The following is a 19,238-nucleotide window of genomic DNA, read 5'->3' as shown; positions in this document are numbered from 1 at the left end:
AGCCTCCTTTCTGAGCTCCCCTAGTGGTGTCTACTGGCTGAGCTTCCTCCATGGCACATTTGAAGCTATTAGTTTTAAGTGGTGGACTAACTTGCAACCATGAACATTTGTCTTACAAGCTATCCACCAAATTCCTCTGATCACCCTTCTTGAGGCATCTCTGGTTCGAGTGTTTGATGAGTCCACAATGAAATCAAAAGTTGGACAATCACTCATATTTAAATGAAATCCAGAACCTTTTATCTCCTAGATTCAAGAACCTTCCTCTCGCCAAAGGTTTTGAGATATCAACTAGGATCTTGACTCGTAGAAACTTTCCTCATCCTGTGCCACTTTGATCTGTATCCACGAGCAGTACTCTCCCTATAGTTGCACCTAGTTGTTCCCCAATCTTCCTGTTCATGCCTACAAAGGATATATTATGGAATTGTATCCAGAATAGTTCCATAGAAAACTGGATGACATCTAGGCGCAATGTTGCCATAACACTCTTAGAGATAAACCAGAAACTTATCAAAGGACCAAGGTCTCCCTTGCAGCACACTGTCCTTGTCTTCATTCTTTTGAAACTCTAACAGGAACCTGTTCCATCCAAATCTCTAAGGAATATTCGCCCCTCTCCATGCTAGAATTTCGACATGGTTGCACGAACTACACTCCTATTAACCTCCTTGTCCGATACTACAAGAGCCACCAGACACTTCCTTACTCTCTCAGCGGATACTAGGATATCTTCCTCAGCTACAACCACTTCTCATCTTTTTTCATCAGTGAGTTTAAGCCCTTCACACAGTTTGGCAATCTCGTTATCCATTCCCCTAATCTCTTCAGACATTCTGTCTAAGAGATTGAGCTCTACGTTCTTCACAAATGAACTAGAAAGAAATCACCACACCCTCGCAGAGGAGAGGACCGTCTTTGAGGGCACTAAACCAATTCACTACTATGTATTCATTTATAAGCTCATTTTGGGTTTAGAAGCTTTAATATTGTGAACTATGGCAAAATTAAACTTTACATCCACAAACTATCAGCTATTTAATTTGCACCACTGTCAATATGTTTCACTTTACACCTTCAATTATAATCTGAAGATTAAGATAAATGGAGAATTAGTCAAGTGGTCCCCTAAATACCAATTGATTTCAATTAGATCCCAAATGTATTAAGAGTCATGAGAACCAAAGTATTAGAAGCAAATGATCTTTTTGTAATAGCCTTTAACTTTCCAAAATTTATGATGAGACAGGGAAATGGATTCTGTCTCAACTAGAGCAAACATCCTAGAAAATTTAGATTTTTATAGATGTATGACTTCCAATGCAACTAGAGTCGAGCAATACAGAGCAAAGCACTCGTTATAAAGTCAATAAAGCAATAATAATTTATTATGATAATTACCAATGTCATGCTTAACAATTATCTCTGTGGTAAAGTGGAAATAATTATTTGGATGTGCTTTTTTTGTCGTCCCCCTCCAAAATGAATACAAGGATGGAAGCTAAGATAGAAATCCCATATTCCTACATCACAAACACAAATCTATAACTTATACATGCCATCTCTGAGGATCAGAACTCTTCGAGTACCTACGCATCAGAGCAAGTTGGTAATTTTGGTGCTAGACTCTTGCTTCCAATCACCACGAAAATATATCCTGGTTTACTGGTCATTGGATGTGCTGTTTCCGCTACTGCCGACCCAATACTGTTTGAATGCAACCAATATCTTCTCTGGCACAAGGGGTCCGTCCTCATGATCTATCAATTTGGTATTCCATCTCATGCCTCCAGCAATTTTCTTAACCTTATTCAGGACATCAACTCCGTCCCTCAAGATGACAGACCCTTCAGGCCGCAAGATGCGATCCATCTCCAGAAGGATGTCTTCTAGTTGGCACCTATTTATATATTTCCATTAGAATTTAAAGGCAGTAAAACCTTATAATAAATTATGTTGCCTATCAGAAGAATCAAGGTGAATGGAGGATATAGGCCAGATTTGGATTCAGAGATGTTGAAATGATTTTAGATGAAAGTTAAATAAAATATTCTTAGAATATTATTTTTTTAATATTATTATTGTTATGAGATTTAAAAAAGTTAAATTGGGATTTAAAAAGGTAGAATTTTTTATTATATTTTATGTGAGAATTGAGAAAAAAATTATAATTATGAGATAATATGAGATAGGAAAGTTAAACGCTAATATTAGGTGCAGCAACCTATTTTCTGAGGGAATAAAGGAATAATGACTGGGTGAGTCAACAAGAGAATTTTGTTGTCAATAAAGTTTTGATTCTATTTCCACTTCAGCCCACAGAAAAATTCAAGCCATTTAAATTATGTTATCATTAATTCAAAACCTCTCATGGAAAATAGTGGGTTTTACAAATGGAAGAAATTCATGCTGGAAATTGAGGATCTTTTAAAAACATAAATGATTGGAATGCTTCCATGTAAATGTTTTAAAGATGCCCAAGCCAGATATAGTTCCGGTATACACAAAGAAAGGAGGACGTGTCTTACGTGTTCTGATACAAGCTGAATACACCACTCGCATGAATAAGGTCGTATGTCCTTGGGTAAGTAGAAAAGCCTTCACACCTGAACAAGATAGACAAATAAAAAGGTAAACAAGAGTCAAAACCTTTGGCATCGTGAGGAAGGATGGAACTGGTACCGTGCATGATTCTTGCATTATTTGACATTCTCATATCTCTCTTCATAGTGTGATATGAAGAATAAAAAAAATGTGACAAGAAGAGTCAGAAAATTTCAAGTCAATATGCTGTTAACAACAATGATAAAAGGGAAGCTTATGGAAAATAATTCCTCTCAGAATGTACCGATAAATTTTAACATGTAATGGCCTTAGAAGCAGTTAAACTTCAAAGTTGATGGTACATAACATATTTTCATCTTCATAAAAAATGAAAATAAAACTCTAGAACTGCAAATTCTAAGCAAATTCAGAATATAAACAATGCATGCAAATGTACAAGGCTTTTAAGGGGAAAAACAGTGAGAAATTTGTAGGGCCGTACCAGTTATGATATATGCCGATTAAACCTCTCTCATAAATGACACCTAAAGTGTTCTTAGCAATTGCAGGCACCACATTCATCACCCAAGAATTTCGTGATTCAAGTGCAGCAGCAAATCCTCCAAGGCCTGCATTCATATCTATGACATTCCGATATCTTGTAGTGCCAATCAATCCATTTATCCTTTTGTAGACATCTAAACGTTTTCTCCAAAGTTTATTGTCCTCTTGGTAAGATACAGTTGTGACACCTTCAATGGATCCTTTAGCTATTCTAGGAGGGACAGAAAAAAGCCTAGCTGGAAACTTCTTCAACTCCCCTCCTGCTACTTCATCTGCACTGGTTACCTCAGGGAAGGGAGTTATACACGTGTCCATTTTCTTGTACCTGATATGCACCAAAAAACTTAAACTTAGGCTGAAAACAAAGCAACTACAATACCAATTTTGGGAATACAAGAAAAAAGGATTATGAAATTACACACACACCATGATTTGTTTTAGTAAACTAGATCAGTACTTCAAATTGAATATGAGAAAATTATGCTTATTTCTAATTGCGAATAAATCTTCAATATTATGATTTGTAATATAAGAGAGATTGAACCAAAATAGATAGGTGGAAACAAAGGCCATGTTTGGTTTCCCCATCTATTCTGTCTCCATGAGCCCTAAAAGGGGAACCTTTCCTCTCACCAGCCATTTCGGTTTCCCCATTTTTCACAAAATATCTCAAAAGTTTTCAACATCGAACAAAAAATCTTCAAATCTCAAAGAAGTACGACATTTCGATTTTTCAGCTTTTCATCCAATCATTACCCAAACACAAAAATCAAAACAAAAACTACTCTCATAAACTTATATTCAAACAACTTTACAACTCTACCATCCACTTTCACTAACCCCAATTATTCACAAATAAATAGACAATTTTTTAAGATGAGTTTTAAACACTTTATCCAAGTATATAGGGAGTACATGACAGACACTAAAGTGGTAATAATAAAGAGATCAAGAAAATCCTGGAAGCCATGGCTACATAAACATGGATGAGCTGTCATCCAATGATAAAGTGAACTGAAAAACAAATCCTTCAAGTCCACAGCAGTATTAATGCCAATCTTCAAAGCTCCGGTCATTTATTTCTCTCCATGTGCACCCCATCAAATGGATCGGGATCATTTTCCATAGGGTTTTGCTGTGATGACTGTCAGATTGCCCTTTCCAGCACACTAACAAGTCTACCACCCATACAGGCATCCATATCACCTAGTCTAGCCCAAAGAGGCTAAAAACTTGTCATAAAGTGCTAAATACCGGTGGAGCAAAAGATGATCCATGGATTCCTATACCTTTTGCACATATAGCATCATTTTATTATGATGATATGTCTATTTCTTAAAATGTCCAATGTAAGAATCTTCCCAAGGTATATACATGACCATAAAGCTTTTTACAAACATTTAAGTCATAGAATGAAGTATTGAAGACCATATAGACCTCTGACTATGAATACATATAACAGAACTTGACAGAAAAATTTCTTCAAATATGAATAACTACTACATGATGACCGATGGAAGAAATACTGAACATTGCATACAAGTAACTATATCTTATCTCTGCCAATTTCAAATATCAGAGAAACTTTTATGGTCCCAAACTAAAATAAGAAGAGAATCTCTAAGAAAATACTAGGAGGAGCTGAAATGGTAGAGAAAAAGAGAAAGTCTATCTGGTAACTTTACTCACTGAGTAACCAAAAGATAGATTTCTATTTCTACACAGAGGCCCTTTATTATAAAACATTTTCAACTATTTTTACTAGTATCTGATCATGATCAGTTATGATTCGATTTACTAAATCCTAAAGAACTTTTAAATATCAAACCAGGTGTCACCGGTTCGAGTCACAAACTGCACTTTTCAGTTATTACCTATCAAAAAATATACATCTTTATAAGCTCTATTCAATTTTTTTTGGATAAGTAATAGAGACTTTTATTAAAATTTACTCAATTTTAAATTAGCACAGAGAATTTTGCATGATTTGACTAGATGTCGGCCAGCTTATAACATTCCCTCATCCCTAATTGTGGCCTTGTTATCAAGAACATAACCAGGAATTATTTTTCCTTCTTTTTTCTCTTCTTGTTATCTTCTTTGTCATCAATTTTATCCTCGATTTTGCTTCTAATCAACCAGATGCTGGGATGGTTTGTTAGATTTTTTCTTCTGAGAGAGGTCAAGAACACTAACATATTTTTAGTTAGACCTCTCCGACTTAGATGTAGAATCTTTTGAAAATTCAGCATTTGTAGCTTTTCCTACTTGGCAAGCTTTCTCTTTTGTATTGTCATTGTTTTCCAGTCACAAAACAGTAGCAGTAGTACTAGTACTATAGCCTTTGGAATCAAAGCACTCTTTATCTCAACAAATTGATGAGCGTTTCCAACACCTTTAACAGAATGGCATGAGTAATGTCTTGTGATCGTTCCAAAAATTTCAGCTGTCCTTCATACAGTGACCTTAGAGTATGCCCCACTCACTTCATTCATTCTTACACTCCTAGGCTCAGACTAATTGTTATGGTCCCAAACTAAAAGAGGAAAATAATATTAGAGAGAGGAATTATGATAAGCCGAAACAGTACAGACTTGAGAAAACAAAACCACTCTGGGTTGCTTTGAGGGAACCTAAGTATTCCTTTGATTCTGTGAGTTAAATTTGAGAGTTGAGACTTTATTTTTTTTTTTTGAGAAAAGTAAGAAGATATATTCAAAAGAATAGGCAAAATGCCACGTTCAGTACAAAGAATGTCCTACACTACGTAGGATCAAAAGAAGTAAGAAACTCATGTAAATTCTGGCCATTAAAACTAACAGCAATAGCCCAAGTACAGAGAGTTCTAAAAAAGAAGACTTTCAGCTCCTCCCTTGATCTCTCTTTGTCCTCGAATGTCCGCTCATTGCGTTCTTGCCACACACACCACATAATGCATATCGGGATCATCTTCCAAATTGCCTTAATCTGGGTGTTGCCCCTCAAACCTGTCCAGCTAGCAAGAACCGCCACAACTGATTCCGGCATAACCCAACCCAAGTCTAATCTACAGAAAACCTCGTTCCATAGCCCTCGAGCTACCTCACAGTGTAATAAAAGATGGTCAACAGATTCTCCCCCCTTCTTGCACATACAACACCAATCTGCGATGATCACCCTTCGTTTTCTCAAGTTATCCGTTGTGAGGATCTTGCCCAAAGAAGCGGACCACACAAAGAATGCCGCTTTGAGAGGCGCCTTGTGTCTCCAAAGCTTTTTCCAAGGAAACTGTGAGGGTTGCCCTTGTGTTAGAGCCTTATAGAAAACACGGACTGAAAACATACCTTTTCCCGACGGTACCCACCACAACGAATCTAGAAGCTGAGCACTTGGTTTGGTTGAGTACAAGAGGCTGAAAAAGGCTTCAAAAGTATCCACTTCCCAATCTTGGGCAGCCCTGCTAAAACTGATATTCCACTGAATTTGCTCCCCCATCACCACCATGACTTCCGCCACTGATTTTTCTTTGTCGCTTGCAACCAAAAATAGTGTCGAAAATAAAACCTTAAGCGCGCAATTACCACACCAAGTGTCATACCAAAATTTGATCCTGTTCCCCTCTCCTAAACGAAGCCTCGTATAGTGAGAGAAAACCTCCCATCCCTGTCTGATATGTTTCCACAATCCAGCACCATGAGCCCCTCACACTTCCTTAGAACACCAACCACCCCATAATTCTCCATACTTATTTTCGATCACCAACTTCTAGAGAGCTTCTGGTTCTCTGTGGTATCTCCACAACCACTTTCCAAGTAGAGCCTGATTAAAAATTCTCAGCTTTCTAATGCCCAACCCCCCACTTGAGATGGGCTTACAAACCTGTTCCCACCTGACTAGATGAAACTTAAACTCCTCACCTATTCCGTCCCACAAGAAGTCCCGTTGTAGTTTCTCAATTCGAAGTGCCACCCTTGATGGAAGAGGGAACAGGGATAGAAAATATGTTGGGAGGTTAGATAGCGTACTCTTTATAAGCGTAACCCGACCCCCTTTTGATAAGTACATTCTCTTCCAACCTGCTAAACGTCGCTCTACTCTCTCAATCACTGTATCCCCTCCTGGGGTTCCATCTGCAAACAACAAATGGGAAATGTTAATACTACCCCCTCCTGGGGTTCCAATCAAGTAACCAGTCATATGCCCATTTGCAACCAGGACTGAGATCATTCTGCTCAAAGCCTCCATTACAATGACAAAGAGTAATGGTGACAACGGATCTCCCTGTCTTAGTCCCCGAGTGCTATTGAAAAAACCTGTAGGGCTTCCATTGACTAAGACTGAGAATTTCGCCGTAGAAATGCACCATCGGATCCAAGTACGCCATCTCTCCCCAAAACCACACTTCCCCAAAATGTCAATTAGAAAGTCCCAATTAACATGATCATACGCCTTCTCCATGTCTAGCTTACATATAATCCCTGGATGACCCGCTTTTAATCTACTGTCCAAGCATTCATTGGCGATGAGCACTGCATCTAGGATCTGTCTATCCTTTACAAATGCATTTTGAGGCTTTGAAATAATCTTTCCAACGATCTGACTAAGGCGATTTGCCAGTACCTTGGATAAAATCTTATAGACCCCATTGACTAAGCTAATGGGGCGAAACTCTTGTATGTCCTCCGCTCCCGCCCTTTTTGGTATTAAGGCTATAAATGTGGCATTTAAGCTTTTCTCAAACTTTCCAAACGAATAAAACTCCTGCAGCACCTCCATTAAGTCCTCCCTTAGGATCTCCCAACAAGTTTGGAAAAAACCCATCGAGTACCCATCTGGACCCGGAGCCTTGTCTTTCGCCATTTTCCATACCACTTCTGTCACCTCTGCCTCTTCAAACGGCCTCTCCAAACGATTAGAGTCCGAAGGTCCAATGGACTCGAAAGCCAACCCCTCTAGCTTAGGCCTCCACCCCACCTGCTCAGTAAGAAGCTGTTCATAAAAACTAACCACATGATTGTTAATCGCTTGCACATCCCTGCACTCTGACCCATCAATCTTTAGCATATCGATGTTGTTGGATCGCCTGTGAGAATTGGCAACCCTGTGGAAAAACTTAGTGCTACGGTCACCTTCCTTCAGCCATAAGGCTCTAGACTTCTGCCTCCACGAGATCTCTTCCATTAGAATGATCCTCTCGAGCTCTACAACCAAAGCTAATTTTTGGGCTTGTTCCTCCTGATTCAACGGCCTTAACTCTTGAACCCTTTCTAACTCTTGTATCTCCCACTGTTTTGTTTTCTTGAGATCCCCGATATTACCAAAGGATTGCTTATTCCAAAGCTTTAGATCTTGTTTTAAAGCCTTTAACTTTCCAGCAAAAACAAAACTAGGAGTACCCTGAAATTGGTATGAAGACCACCACTGTCCGACCCTCTCCACAAAGCCTTCAGTTTGCAGCCACATGTTTTCGAACTTAAAATGTTGCTGCCTTCTTCGAATCCCCCCACTGTCCAGCATGATGGGCCAATGATCCGAGCACAACCGAGGCAATCTCTTCTGCCACGCCTCTGGATAGTGAATTTCCCATTCCGGGGAGATTAGAAATCTATCTAACCTAGACCATGTCTGATTATTCGCCCATGTATATATGCCCCCCGCTAGTGGTAAGTCCACTAGATTCAACTCAGAAATGCATTCCGAGAAATCTGACATTGCTGGACGCATTCGTCTATTTCCAAAACTCTCGCTTGAGAATCTTGTAACATTGAAATCACCGCCTATGCACCAAGGAAGATCCCACCAGCTGTGTAATCCAGCTAGTTCATCCCATAGAAGTCTTCGGTCACTATCTGCGTTGGGTCCATAAACACCTGCAAAGGCCCACATAAACCCATCGATCACGCTCCTAAAAGAACATGCCACTGAGAACAACCCCACTGCCTCCTCCAATTTCTCCACCACCCGTCGATCCCACATCACCACCACTCCTCCCGATGCTCCTTTAGCTGCCAAATACACCCAATCGACATGAACACAGCCCCATATACTATGTATAATTTTTGTATTGACTATTTTCAATTTCATTTCCTGTAGGCAAACAATATCCGGCTTCCAACCTCGCAGTAAGTTTCTTACTTGAAGCCGCTTACCGGCATCATTTAGACCCCGGACGTTCCACGATAGAATTTTTGGTTTCATTTATTGGAGTAAGCTAGCCCCTTCCCTTTTGACCTCTCCCTACTTGAGCTACCTTCCGAATTCATGGACCATGTTAGCCTATTGAGTTCCCGCTGTTTCTTGGACCCCGTTTTCCTTTGTTGTTGATGACCCACTTCAATGGTGGTGAGTAATGCCATAAATTGCTCTTCATAACCTTCACACTTTAGACCCACCATGTCCTTTATATCATTCACTGTTTGGAACACCCAATCTGAAACACTAGATGGATCCGGGTACATGCAGTTAAGAGGAATTGGATTTTGTATCCTAAAATCCTTCTGCCCCTCCAAGATCACTCCTCCAATCTCTGAACCCCCTTCCCCTTCATGCTCAATAATCCCCTGTAAAAGCCTTTGAGAACCCTCTTCATCGGACAGAAAAAGTTCACTGGCCGAATCCTCTTCTTCTCCTCCTTCACTGTGTTCCACCATTACAGTAGCACAGATTACCCCTAGGGGACTCGCCGGACCTTCCCCTTCCTCCCCAAGCCCCGTCGGCCGGTTCTGCACAGACCCCCCAAGAGTACAACCACTCGGTGATGAGGGGAGAATCACCAGAGGCTCTATCGGCGTGGTCTGAGGCTCCATAAAATCTTCCCGGCTTTTCGTCGCCGTTGGATGATCCACCGGCATGTTCTGATGCCGTCGGGGTGGAGAAGGAACCACCGACGGCGTCGTCTCATTCCTCTGCCCAGAGCTCTGCTGCTGGTTGCTCTTCATATCAACGTTGAGAGCAACTTCTGGTAGCTTCTGGTGGTCGGACGGGGTCATCGGCGCCGTCTGATGGACGACCGGCCGATTCTGTTGCCGGCGCGACGAAGATTCTGGTAGGAGTCCGTCTCCCGACCCATGACCCGGTGGGTTACCCGTGACCCGTGCCCATTCCTGCCGGGTCGAGGTCTTCAGCTGGGGCCCGGGCCCAGCCCAGGGCCGGCCCACCTGAAACCCATTCCAGCCCTTCCCCTTATATCCTCTGACCTTCCTATGATCCATGGGCTTTGGCCCACGACCAGCCCAGCCTGCTCCCCCCTTCCAGCCTAAGCCCCCTCCTGCCCAACTTAAATTGTTGCCCCTAAAACTCACCGTTTCCACACCTTCTTTAAAAGCCTCGACCAGCTTCCTCACCAAGGACACCTCCTCCTGCACCATCCTCAACTGCTCCTGCATATCGCGTACCAGAGACAAAAACTCCCTCACGTCTCTGCCACACTCTGTCTCCCTAGATTGATCACTATGGGCTCTATGCACAGTACCCCCTCCTGCACCATTTAACCCCGCATGCGTCCCCTCCTTCAGTAGAGCTTCTCTATAGGAAATTACCTTCTCGCCCCCTCTCTTCAAAGCTTCACCAGGTTTGCCATGGCTGTTTTCCACCATCTGTAAACTCTCCCTCAGCACCTCTCGTAGTTTACTCCAGCCATTACTACCTTCCTCTTCAGGGATGATAATGCAACAGTTTCTTCCTCCATCACCATACACCGCCACCTTAACAAAACGACCACGACTATTTGAGGACCTTTGCATGATAAAACTCCTGTAACCCTCCCTCCTAGATGAAAAGAACTCGTCTCTTTTATCTGTCACACAGCCCTCCAGAGCTCCACCTAGCCATTGCGCAATCCCCAGTCCAAACAATAATTCTTGTTTAAACCTCCTTCCTCTCTCAGTAATGCGAATCAAACCACCCTCTCTCACAACTGAAAAAAGCTTAGAGTCCATCACAAACTCCCGCTTGAAACCCATCCTATCCCCCGTCAACGTAAAAATCAATAACAAATCATCCTCGACGGCAGAACTTGCAAGCAGAAATGCTAAAAATTTGCACTTGTACGGAGAGAGAAATTTTCAACAATCAGTTGTGATCAATGAAAAGTTTTGAGACTTTATTTATAACTGGAGATAATTTTATGCACAAAGTTCCCATCTACTACAAACATCTGGCCATGATAAGATATGCTAACGCCACTTTTCTGGGATGTATTAAAGGAAGATCTCATGAGGGTGTTCCAAGAGTTTTATTTGGCTGGAAAATTTGAGAAAAGCCTAAACGCCACTTTTATTGCTTTGATACCAAAGATGCTTGGGGCTGCGGAGATTAGAGAATTTCGACCTATTAGCCTAGTAAAATGGGGTTTATAAGATTCTTTCCAAGGTTCTTGCAAATCGCCTTAGCGAGGTCATGGGAAAGATCAAAGCCCCAAAATGCTTTTTTGAAGGATAGACAGATTTTGGATACGGTTCTTATTGCAAATGAATGTCTCGACAGTAGACTAAAAGCTGGCAATGTAGGGATCATATGCAAGTTAGACATGGAAAAGGTGTATGATCATGTTAATTGGGACTTCTTGCTTGACCTTCTTGGTAGGAGTGGTTTTGGTGAAAGATTGCGATCATGGATCCATTGGTGTATATCTACGGTGAAATTTTCAGTTTTGATAAATGGAAGCCCAACTAGATTCTTCAATAGCACACGTGATCTAAGACAAGGAGATCCGTTGTCCCCACTACTCTTTGTTATTGTGATAGAGGCTTTGAGTAAAATGATCTCAGCCCTGGTTAACAATGGGTGTGTGACCGGTTATTCGATTGAATCCCTGAGTAGGGGACTTATTAATATTTCTCATTTAATGTTTGCAGATGATACTCTTATCTTCTGCGAGGTTGATCATAATCAGGTCTGAGTATTGAATATTGAAGGCCCTTTTACTTTGCTTTAAAGTAGTTTCGGGGGAAAGTGAACCTGGACAAATCAGAGATGGTGCCTATTGAAGGTGTGCAGCGTATAAGGCACTTGGCTAATACTCTGGGGTGTAAGATCGCCGCACTTCCTACGACATATCTTAGCCTCCCGTTGGGGCCCGCCTCAAGAGCTGCTTTGTTATGGAATACAGTAATTGAGAAAGTAGAGCGTCGATTAGCAAGTTGGAAGAGAATGTACCTGTCAAAAGGGAGTAGGATTACCCTGATCAAGAGTACCTTATCTAACCTACCGACCTATTTTTTAATCCATGTTCCCTATTCTAGCAAGTATGGCGCTTCGTATTGAGAAACTACAGCAGGACTTTTTGTGGGGTGGATTAGATGAGGAGTTCAAATTCCACCTAGTTAGGTGGGAGAAGGTGTGTAGTCCTCCTCTCTCTAATGGTGGTTTGGGCATTAGAAATTTGAGAATTTTTAATCAGGCGGTACTAGGAAAATAGTTGTAGAGATACCATAAAGAACTAGAAGCCCTATGGAAGTTGGTGATTGAGAGTAAATATGGTGGCCTTTGGGGGGGATGGTGTACCAATGAGATGAGAGGAGCATATAGAGTGGGATTGTGGAAACATATAAGAAGAGGATAGAGGCCTTCTCTTGTATGATACTGGTATGATACTTGTAGGAGAGGGCATCAGGATCAAATTCTGGTATGATACTTGGTGTGGTAACTGTGCTCTAAAGGATCAATTTCCTACTCTTTTCAGGGTTGCAAGTGCTAAAGAGGTTTCAGTTGCGGATGTCATGGTGATAGTGGGGGAACAAATCCAATGGAACATCAACTCTAGCTGGGCGGCACATGATTGGGAAATGGACAGTTTTGCAGCCTTTTTTACTCACTCAAACCAAGCAACCAGCATGCTGATTTATTGTGGTGGATTCCTATAGGTAAAGGCTTGTTCTCGGTTCACTCATTTTATAAGTCTCCTCCACAAGAGCCTCCCATTCAATTTCCTTGGAAAAGGATTTGGAGACATAAAGTGCCTCTCAAAGCAGCATTTTTTGTGTGGAACGCTTCCTTGGGTAAGATCTTCAGAATGCGTAATTTGAGGAAAAGAATGGTGATCATCGCAAATTAGTGTTGCATGTGTAGGAATGGGGGTGAATCTATGGACCATCTTCTACTACACTGTGAGGCAGCTCGAGGGTTATGGAACGAGGTATTTATTAGACTAGACTTGGGTTGGGTTATCCTTGAGACAATAGCGGTGGTCTTGGCTAGTTGGACAAATCTAAGAGGCAATCAATTCAAGGTTGTATGGAAGATTATCCCTATTTGTATCATGTGGCGTGTGTAGTAGGAGCGCAATAAACGGACGTTCGAGGACAAAGAGAGATCTTTGGAGGAACTAAAAGCTTTCTTTTTTAGAACTCATTGTACTTGAGCCATTGCCATTAATTTTAATGGCCAAGATTTCCATAATTTTCTTGTATCTATTGCCCCTATGTAGTTAGGGCATTCTCTGTATTGAACATGGCTTTTGCCTATTATTTTAATTAATATACTTTGATTTACTTGTAAAAAAAAAAAATATATGCTAATGACCTCTAACACGCCTAACAAATTCTAATATCTTGATAAGTTTCACATAACTTGACCGGATGTCTACAAGCTTGGAACAGAAACTAAGTACGTGATGAAGCAAAGACTTTCTTCAAACATAAATCATTTAGTGAAGAGCGGTGGAGGTACAAAACATGTTATGCAAGCAAAGACTTACGCCTCTAATAATAAAACCTCAAGAAAATTAAGTACGTTAAGTTTTAGGTGCATGGGGACTTACCACACGTCATCAGCATCCATTGATGCACATATATTGGCTGACTTTCTTCTGCATGATTTGGCGTTTATTTTTTTCCTCCAAATAGCAATATCTCCCTTCTCATACTTCTTTTCCCAGCAAAGAAGTTCCGCCAGCTCTTCAATCTTTCTTTGTTCAGCCATGACATCCTCCTTAGATCGTTTCCATGTTTGGTAGTAGGTCTTCCAATTGATTGGAGGGCCAGACAGGATCCAGTATCCACCAGGTCTGAGGACTCGGTCAACTTCCATCAGGTACATGCCATCTGTATAGAGGCGAAAAGAACATCAACTTCACTGAGTACACAAAATTCTACAACTTCCATCCCAAATTAAGAGATGCTCTTTAATGCTTGTTCCCTAATAGCAAAATCAGTGAATTGCCAAAGCTAACCCTCAAAAGATGAAAAGAACATTTTAATTTTTTTCTATATATGGATAATTTTGTAAATAAAGAACATTTCATATGTGACTTTTCAAATGGGATATGCATTTTGGAACATCCCAAAAGGGAACAAAGGCCACTGAATGTAGCACAAAGGGAGTAAACAAGATTTTCGATTTTGGTAGTGCAATTTGATATCCAATATAATCAAAATGAACGTAAAATATGTAAGGAAATCGGTACCTCAGAACCAATTACAGAAGGCATGCAACATATTTTCACAAATAAGCCGATTTGTTTCTATGGAAACACAAACTTTTCAATTGATTCACAACCAAAGTCATCAGTTGGAGGGGCCTACAAAACATACAACTCAACAGAGCATTGATCACAGCTAGACGGGGTTGGCCGCTCAATTAACTGCAACCTCAATGGAAACCTCAAATACTTAAGCATCCTTATAGAAACAGTTTAGTATGGAATATCTCCGGAAAAAGTTAAAAGTTTCCTCACCTATAGAAAGACTTGAAAAATATGGGAAACAAATATATTTTTGGACATAAGTTTCCGCCTAGCATCTTAAATGAACCAATTGTATACAAAGAAATATTAGAAAAACCACGAGTGCATATATCATCCACTAGTCTTTAGAGATATATTGAAGTACAACAGAAGCTTTGGCCATGTCCTACAAGCAAAATTATACTAAGCAATAGAAGTAAAAGATATTTTAAGTAAACAATATGCTTCTCTGGGTAACTAAGATTCTTTGTTACTTCTTGAGTTCTTTCGTAAAAACTATGAAATAAACCAGGCTCTTTTGGGAAAATTATTATGTGCTATGCCAATGTAAAGACAAGCATGTGGAGGACAATGATAGACATGAAGTATGGTAGCTCTTGGGGTGATTGGTGTTCCCAAGAGGTTAATGGTTACTTTGGAGTTGGATTGTGGAAAGACATTCATAGGGATTGGGGGAGTTCTCTAGAATATCTAGATATGAGGTGGGAAATGGTTCCTAGCTAAAGTTCTAGAACAATGGATCTAATCACGGGGAAGTGGATTTTATTACAGCTGCAAACAATTAGGAGCTGAATCTCATGGCCTCACTTTTTTCCCATTCGGCTCAAGTTTGAATAAGATACGGAAGAGAAGACAAGATGCTTAGGGCTCTTTCCAAGGAGGGGGTTTTGATGTGATATCAACATCTTTAATTTTTCAAACTTTAGTTCTTTGGAATTTTTTTAATCTTTTCTCTCTCTACCTAGGTGTCTCTATATATACCATGGTATTGCCTTTGGATCATTAATCATATTACCCTACTTATATATAAAAAAGGACAAAGTACCAACATCAATACATGATTGTTGACCTAAATATTGGTCATTCCTAGCACTTACCATTTGCAGTCCACGGTATCAAACATCGAGAGCACTGAGCCATATCAAAGGCTCTTGATGGGTATGGAAGATGTATTGAACCGAGAACACCTATAACAGCAGGTACACCTCGTTCTAATGCAAACTGTACCTGTGCTTCATGATTGTCCCTTGGTGCGAAGGACATTGCCAATACATTTTTCTTTAGCAAGTATGCACCCCAGCTTGCAACCTGTATTATGAACACATTTTTTTTTTTTTATAAGTAATGTATTATGAACACATTTATTATTCCAGCAACCATTACCCAATTGTAAAGCCAACCAAGACTATGCAGTAGATTAGGGCAGCTGTGATTTCAACAAGAAATCACATTCTTATTGGTAATTCAAACCTAAAAAAGAAAGATGCATATGCCAAGGGTCCCAAATAGAGCCCAGAAGATTAGTATTTAAGAGCATAAAGCTCAGGCTGAATCTCAAATACAAAGCTTTCAAATAAGATACATGAACCAGTTGTTTCAGACTTCAGTGCAGGCATAGCAAGTTAAGAATAACATCAAGAGAGACATTATGCATTAGCATGACCATCTTATAGTTTCCATGTAAAACATTGAGGAAGATGCCTATGTGGTTAAGTGCTGTATCAAGCAGCGACAGGTTTTGGGGTGCTTGACTTCATCAGCATTGTACCAAAACCAAAAGAAAATAAATGGGTGTGGGTGTGGGTATGTGAGCATTAGCTCATGCATATGCATGTATTAAACAGATACTGGAGGATACCCAAAAATTTAGTTGATCAATGTTATGCACACAAGCTCAGAAGAACAACAAAAAAAAGTGATCTAGACAGGCTAAAAGGGCAAGGAAAAGAAAGGGGAGAAGGGGGAGACAACAAGAAAGTATGAAACAACTGAATTCTTAACTATGACCACAGAATAATGAACATACTCCACAACCAGTATCCAGTGCTGTTCTGACAGAGCCATCTGCAATTGGAATAACTGATGCAAGTTCATTGATATATGCATCTGCACCTTGAGGGAACATTGTTCCTCCACCTGGAAATTTGAACACATCTCCCTGAAACTGCACCCAGTTCTGGACAGCCTTCTCAACCGTCAGGCTTTTATAAGGAACATTAGCATAGTGGGCATAATCACGGCTTTTAGGCCAGGGGAAAGGAGTCGCGTATCCTTTCGGCGCTGGGATAAGACAGCGCAATTTTTCTTCATCAGGAGGGCAATGTCTTTCCCTGTATATCATATTTTCCCTTGGGAATTTCATTGCTCGGTCTTGTTCTTGACAAGGAGTATAATCTCTGTATCGAATATCACATGGCTTGAAAACTTTGGCTTTAGGTGTGTAAGGTTGAATAATTTCAACGAGATTGTGGTGAGCCTCGAAATTTAAATCCGTAAAGATGCTGCAATCTGTCTGCCTGGTTATTTCCAGAGCTATGCCATCCCCTTTTCCAAAGCCACTCTTCTGCCATGCTCCCAAAAGGTAAAAGAAACAGCAGAGACCAATAATAACAAATATCGACAAGGGGCGTGTTCTATTGCCCGATGAGTTATGCTTAGACCCCATGATGAGATTGGGATAAATCTTTGATGCCTACAGTAATATGCTGCAAAATTAGAAAGCAATAACTCAAGTAGTTCGTCTATGGTTGAGAAATCAAAGCTAAATAGTAATATTGACCTAAGAGAAAATAGTCAATCAGGATTGCTTGAACTCTAATAAATTATCTATGATTCCGTAGTATACATATTTATAAAAAATTAAAATTAAAATTAAAATAAATAAAAATTAAAATAAAATTTAAAAAAAAAAAACTTATATTCATTAATCATGTACCCTTGAAGCTTCAAGCAAAGAAAAAATAAATAAATGACTGTCACAACGAAATTCTATGAATTTAGATAAATTTACATCTCAAAATAATAACGACCTCAAACAAAAACCAAAGGCTTCAGCCCTGCCCTGTCCTCCCTCTCTATAAAAAGCAACATAACGTATCAAAAAAAAAAAAAAAAAAAAAAAGCTACATAGATCTTCTCCTAGTTTCACCGTTTTAGAAACCATGTTTGCTACCACAACAGAAAGTGGGGCAAACTCAAAAACTGCTCGAAAATAACTCAGAGATCTCTTCTTTTGCTTCATCAAGTTGGAACCAGAATTTACTACCTCAAGCCAGCAACAAAAATACATTAAAATCTTGCCTAAAATCAACCTCGCACCTCCCCTTGCTTGAAAAAATTCAAATAATTCAAAGAAACAGATCGTAATGTAAATGTGAAATCACAATGAATAAATCACGAGTATTTACAACCAAATCTGACATAATTGAGCCTAAAGAACCAAAGAGAACACCATAAGCAACAAGCAGGAAAACAAAAACAAAGTACATGCCTTTTCTTTTCTTTTATTCTCTTCCTTTCGATAAATTTAACATCTCTTTTATTTTCCAATACCCAGAATAAGAAAATAAAAATGGATGAAAATACAAGCGCATAGATCTTATGGAAGTATCTGCAAGTAAAACGAAATAAAAAGAAAAAGGATACCCAAAAAACAGTACAGCATAAATCGAGTTGACGTACTTCAGCTGGAAAAGAGGAACACCCTTCTGTAGATCCAAGAAGAAGAATACTTCATGCCCAGCCACAAAGTTGAAGCTCTCTCTCTCTCTCACTCTATCTACAAGATCCCCTCCCAAATGCCGGAAAAGGCTCAGTGCGTCTCTGGTGAGCCAGTGACAAACTACGCAAATGTAGGCAAAATAGGAAAGAGCGAGAATCAGTGCACAATTGGTAGTTAAAATGGAGTAGTCCTTCACAGTAAGAAGAGATTTTGGAGGGCTCTTCAGTCTACTCTGCTTCTTGGAGTTATCCGCCGACAGAGAGAGCTATCATGCACTTCGCTCTCGTCAAATATTATATGCCTTTGGAAATTGCGATTAGTTTGGATGCTCTCGTTTCATCGTATTTTATTATTCAAAAATTCTTTGCGTAGTTATATGTACGTATTTTAGTTAGTCATGTGTTGATTTAGGCTGCTTTTTTGGAAAAATAAATTATTTTAATTCATCTCAAATTAATTATTAATAAAATTTATTATTTTTTTAATTTTTTATAAAAAAATTAAAACTTATTTTAATTTATTTCATACATTCAAACACATATCTCAAAATATTTATATTCAAATAAATTTTAATAAGATCTATAAAATATTACTAATCACAGATCAATTCAAATCATTTGAAATCATTTCAACAATTAAACACAATCTTAAATTAGATTATTAGAATCGACAAATAAATATGCTCCTCGTATTATTAGTCAAAATGTGAATCCTCGAATATAAGGTTAAGGCTTAATTCAGAAGAGCACCTCGTATGTATACAATCGACAACTTTCATAAATCCTAGTTCCATTGTTATAGATTCATTACCGACATAATAATTTATAATAATTAATAAATAAATCTATTATGAATATTAGTAAACAAAATAAAAATGAGAAATCCTATTTGGATCTGATCATCAAAGTCGTAAATGGTCCAAAGTAATACTGTTAAGACTAACAAGATCTTCAAAAGTCAAAATAG

The 19,238-nt window shown here is 39.4% G+C and overlaps 1 protein-coding gene across 5 annotated transcripts; it reads right to left on the bottom strand.

Annotated features, from left to right (window-relative positions):
- Positions 1 to 1,361: 1,361 nt before the first annotated feature.
- On the bottom strand, positions 1,362 to 18,582 carry LOC122280895 (probable methyltransferase PMT14). Of its 5 annotated transcripts, none has more exons than XM_043092002.1 (7): positions 18,197 to 18,582; positions 16,578 to 17,256; positions 15,649 to 15,859; positions 13,847 to 14,129; positions 3,047 to 3,433; positions 2,529 to 2,606; positions 1,362 to 1,900 (listed from the first exon to the last, which is right to left on the bottom strand). In XM_043092002.1, the coding sequence occupies exons 2-7, from the start codon at positions 17,214 to 17,216 to the stop codon at positions 1,663 to 1,665; spliced, it is 1,836 nt and encodes a 611-aa protein (XP_042947936.1). In that variant the 5' UTR covers positions 17,217 to 17,256; positions 18,197 to 18,582; the 3' UTR covers positions 1,362 to 1,662. The 5 variants fall into 5 exon arrangements, with proteins under 5 accessions (XP_042947936.1, XP_042947939.1, XP_042947938.1 ...); XM_043092005.1 differs by having other exon boundaries at positions 16,578 to 17,243; XM_043092004.1 differs by having other exon boundaries at positions 18,211 to 18,582.
- Between the last annotated feature and the right edge of the window lie 656 nt (positions 18,583 to 19,238).

This window comes from Carya illinoinensis, chromosome 11, assembly GCF_018687715.1.
Source record: "Carya illinoinensis cultivar Pawnee chromosome 11, C.illinoinensisPawnee_v1, whole genome shotgun sequence".
Classification (NCBI taxonomy): Eukaryota; Viridiplantae; Streptophyta; class Magnoliopsida; order Fagales; family Juglandaceae; genus Carya; species Carya illinoinensis.
The sequence above is the reverse complement of the archived record's forward strand: the minus strand, read 5'-3'. Positions and strand labels throughout refer to the sequence as shown.

Coding starts and splice junctions, on each gene's coding strand:
- LOC122280895 (XM_043092002.1), bottom strand. CDS start 17,216: ATGGGGTCTAAGCATAACTCATCGGGCAATAGAACACGCCCCTTGTCG. Junction 15,860..16,577: donor CACTGGATACTGGTTGTGGA/GTATGTTCATTA, acceptor TTCATAATACAG/GTTGCAAGCTGGGGTGCATA. Junction 2,607..3,046: donor ATCGGCATATATCATAACTG/GTACGGCCCTAC, acceptor TATCTTGTTCAG/GTGTGAAGGCTTTTCTACTT.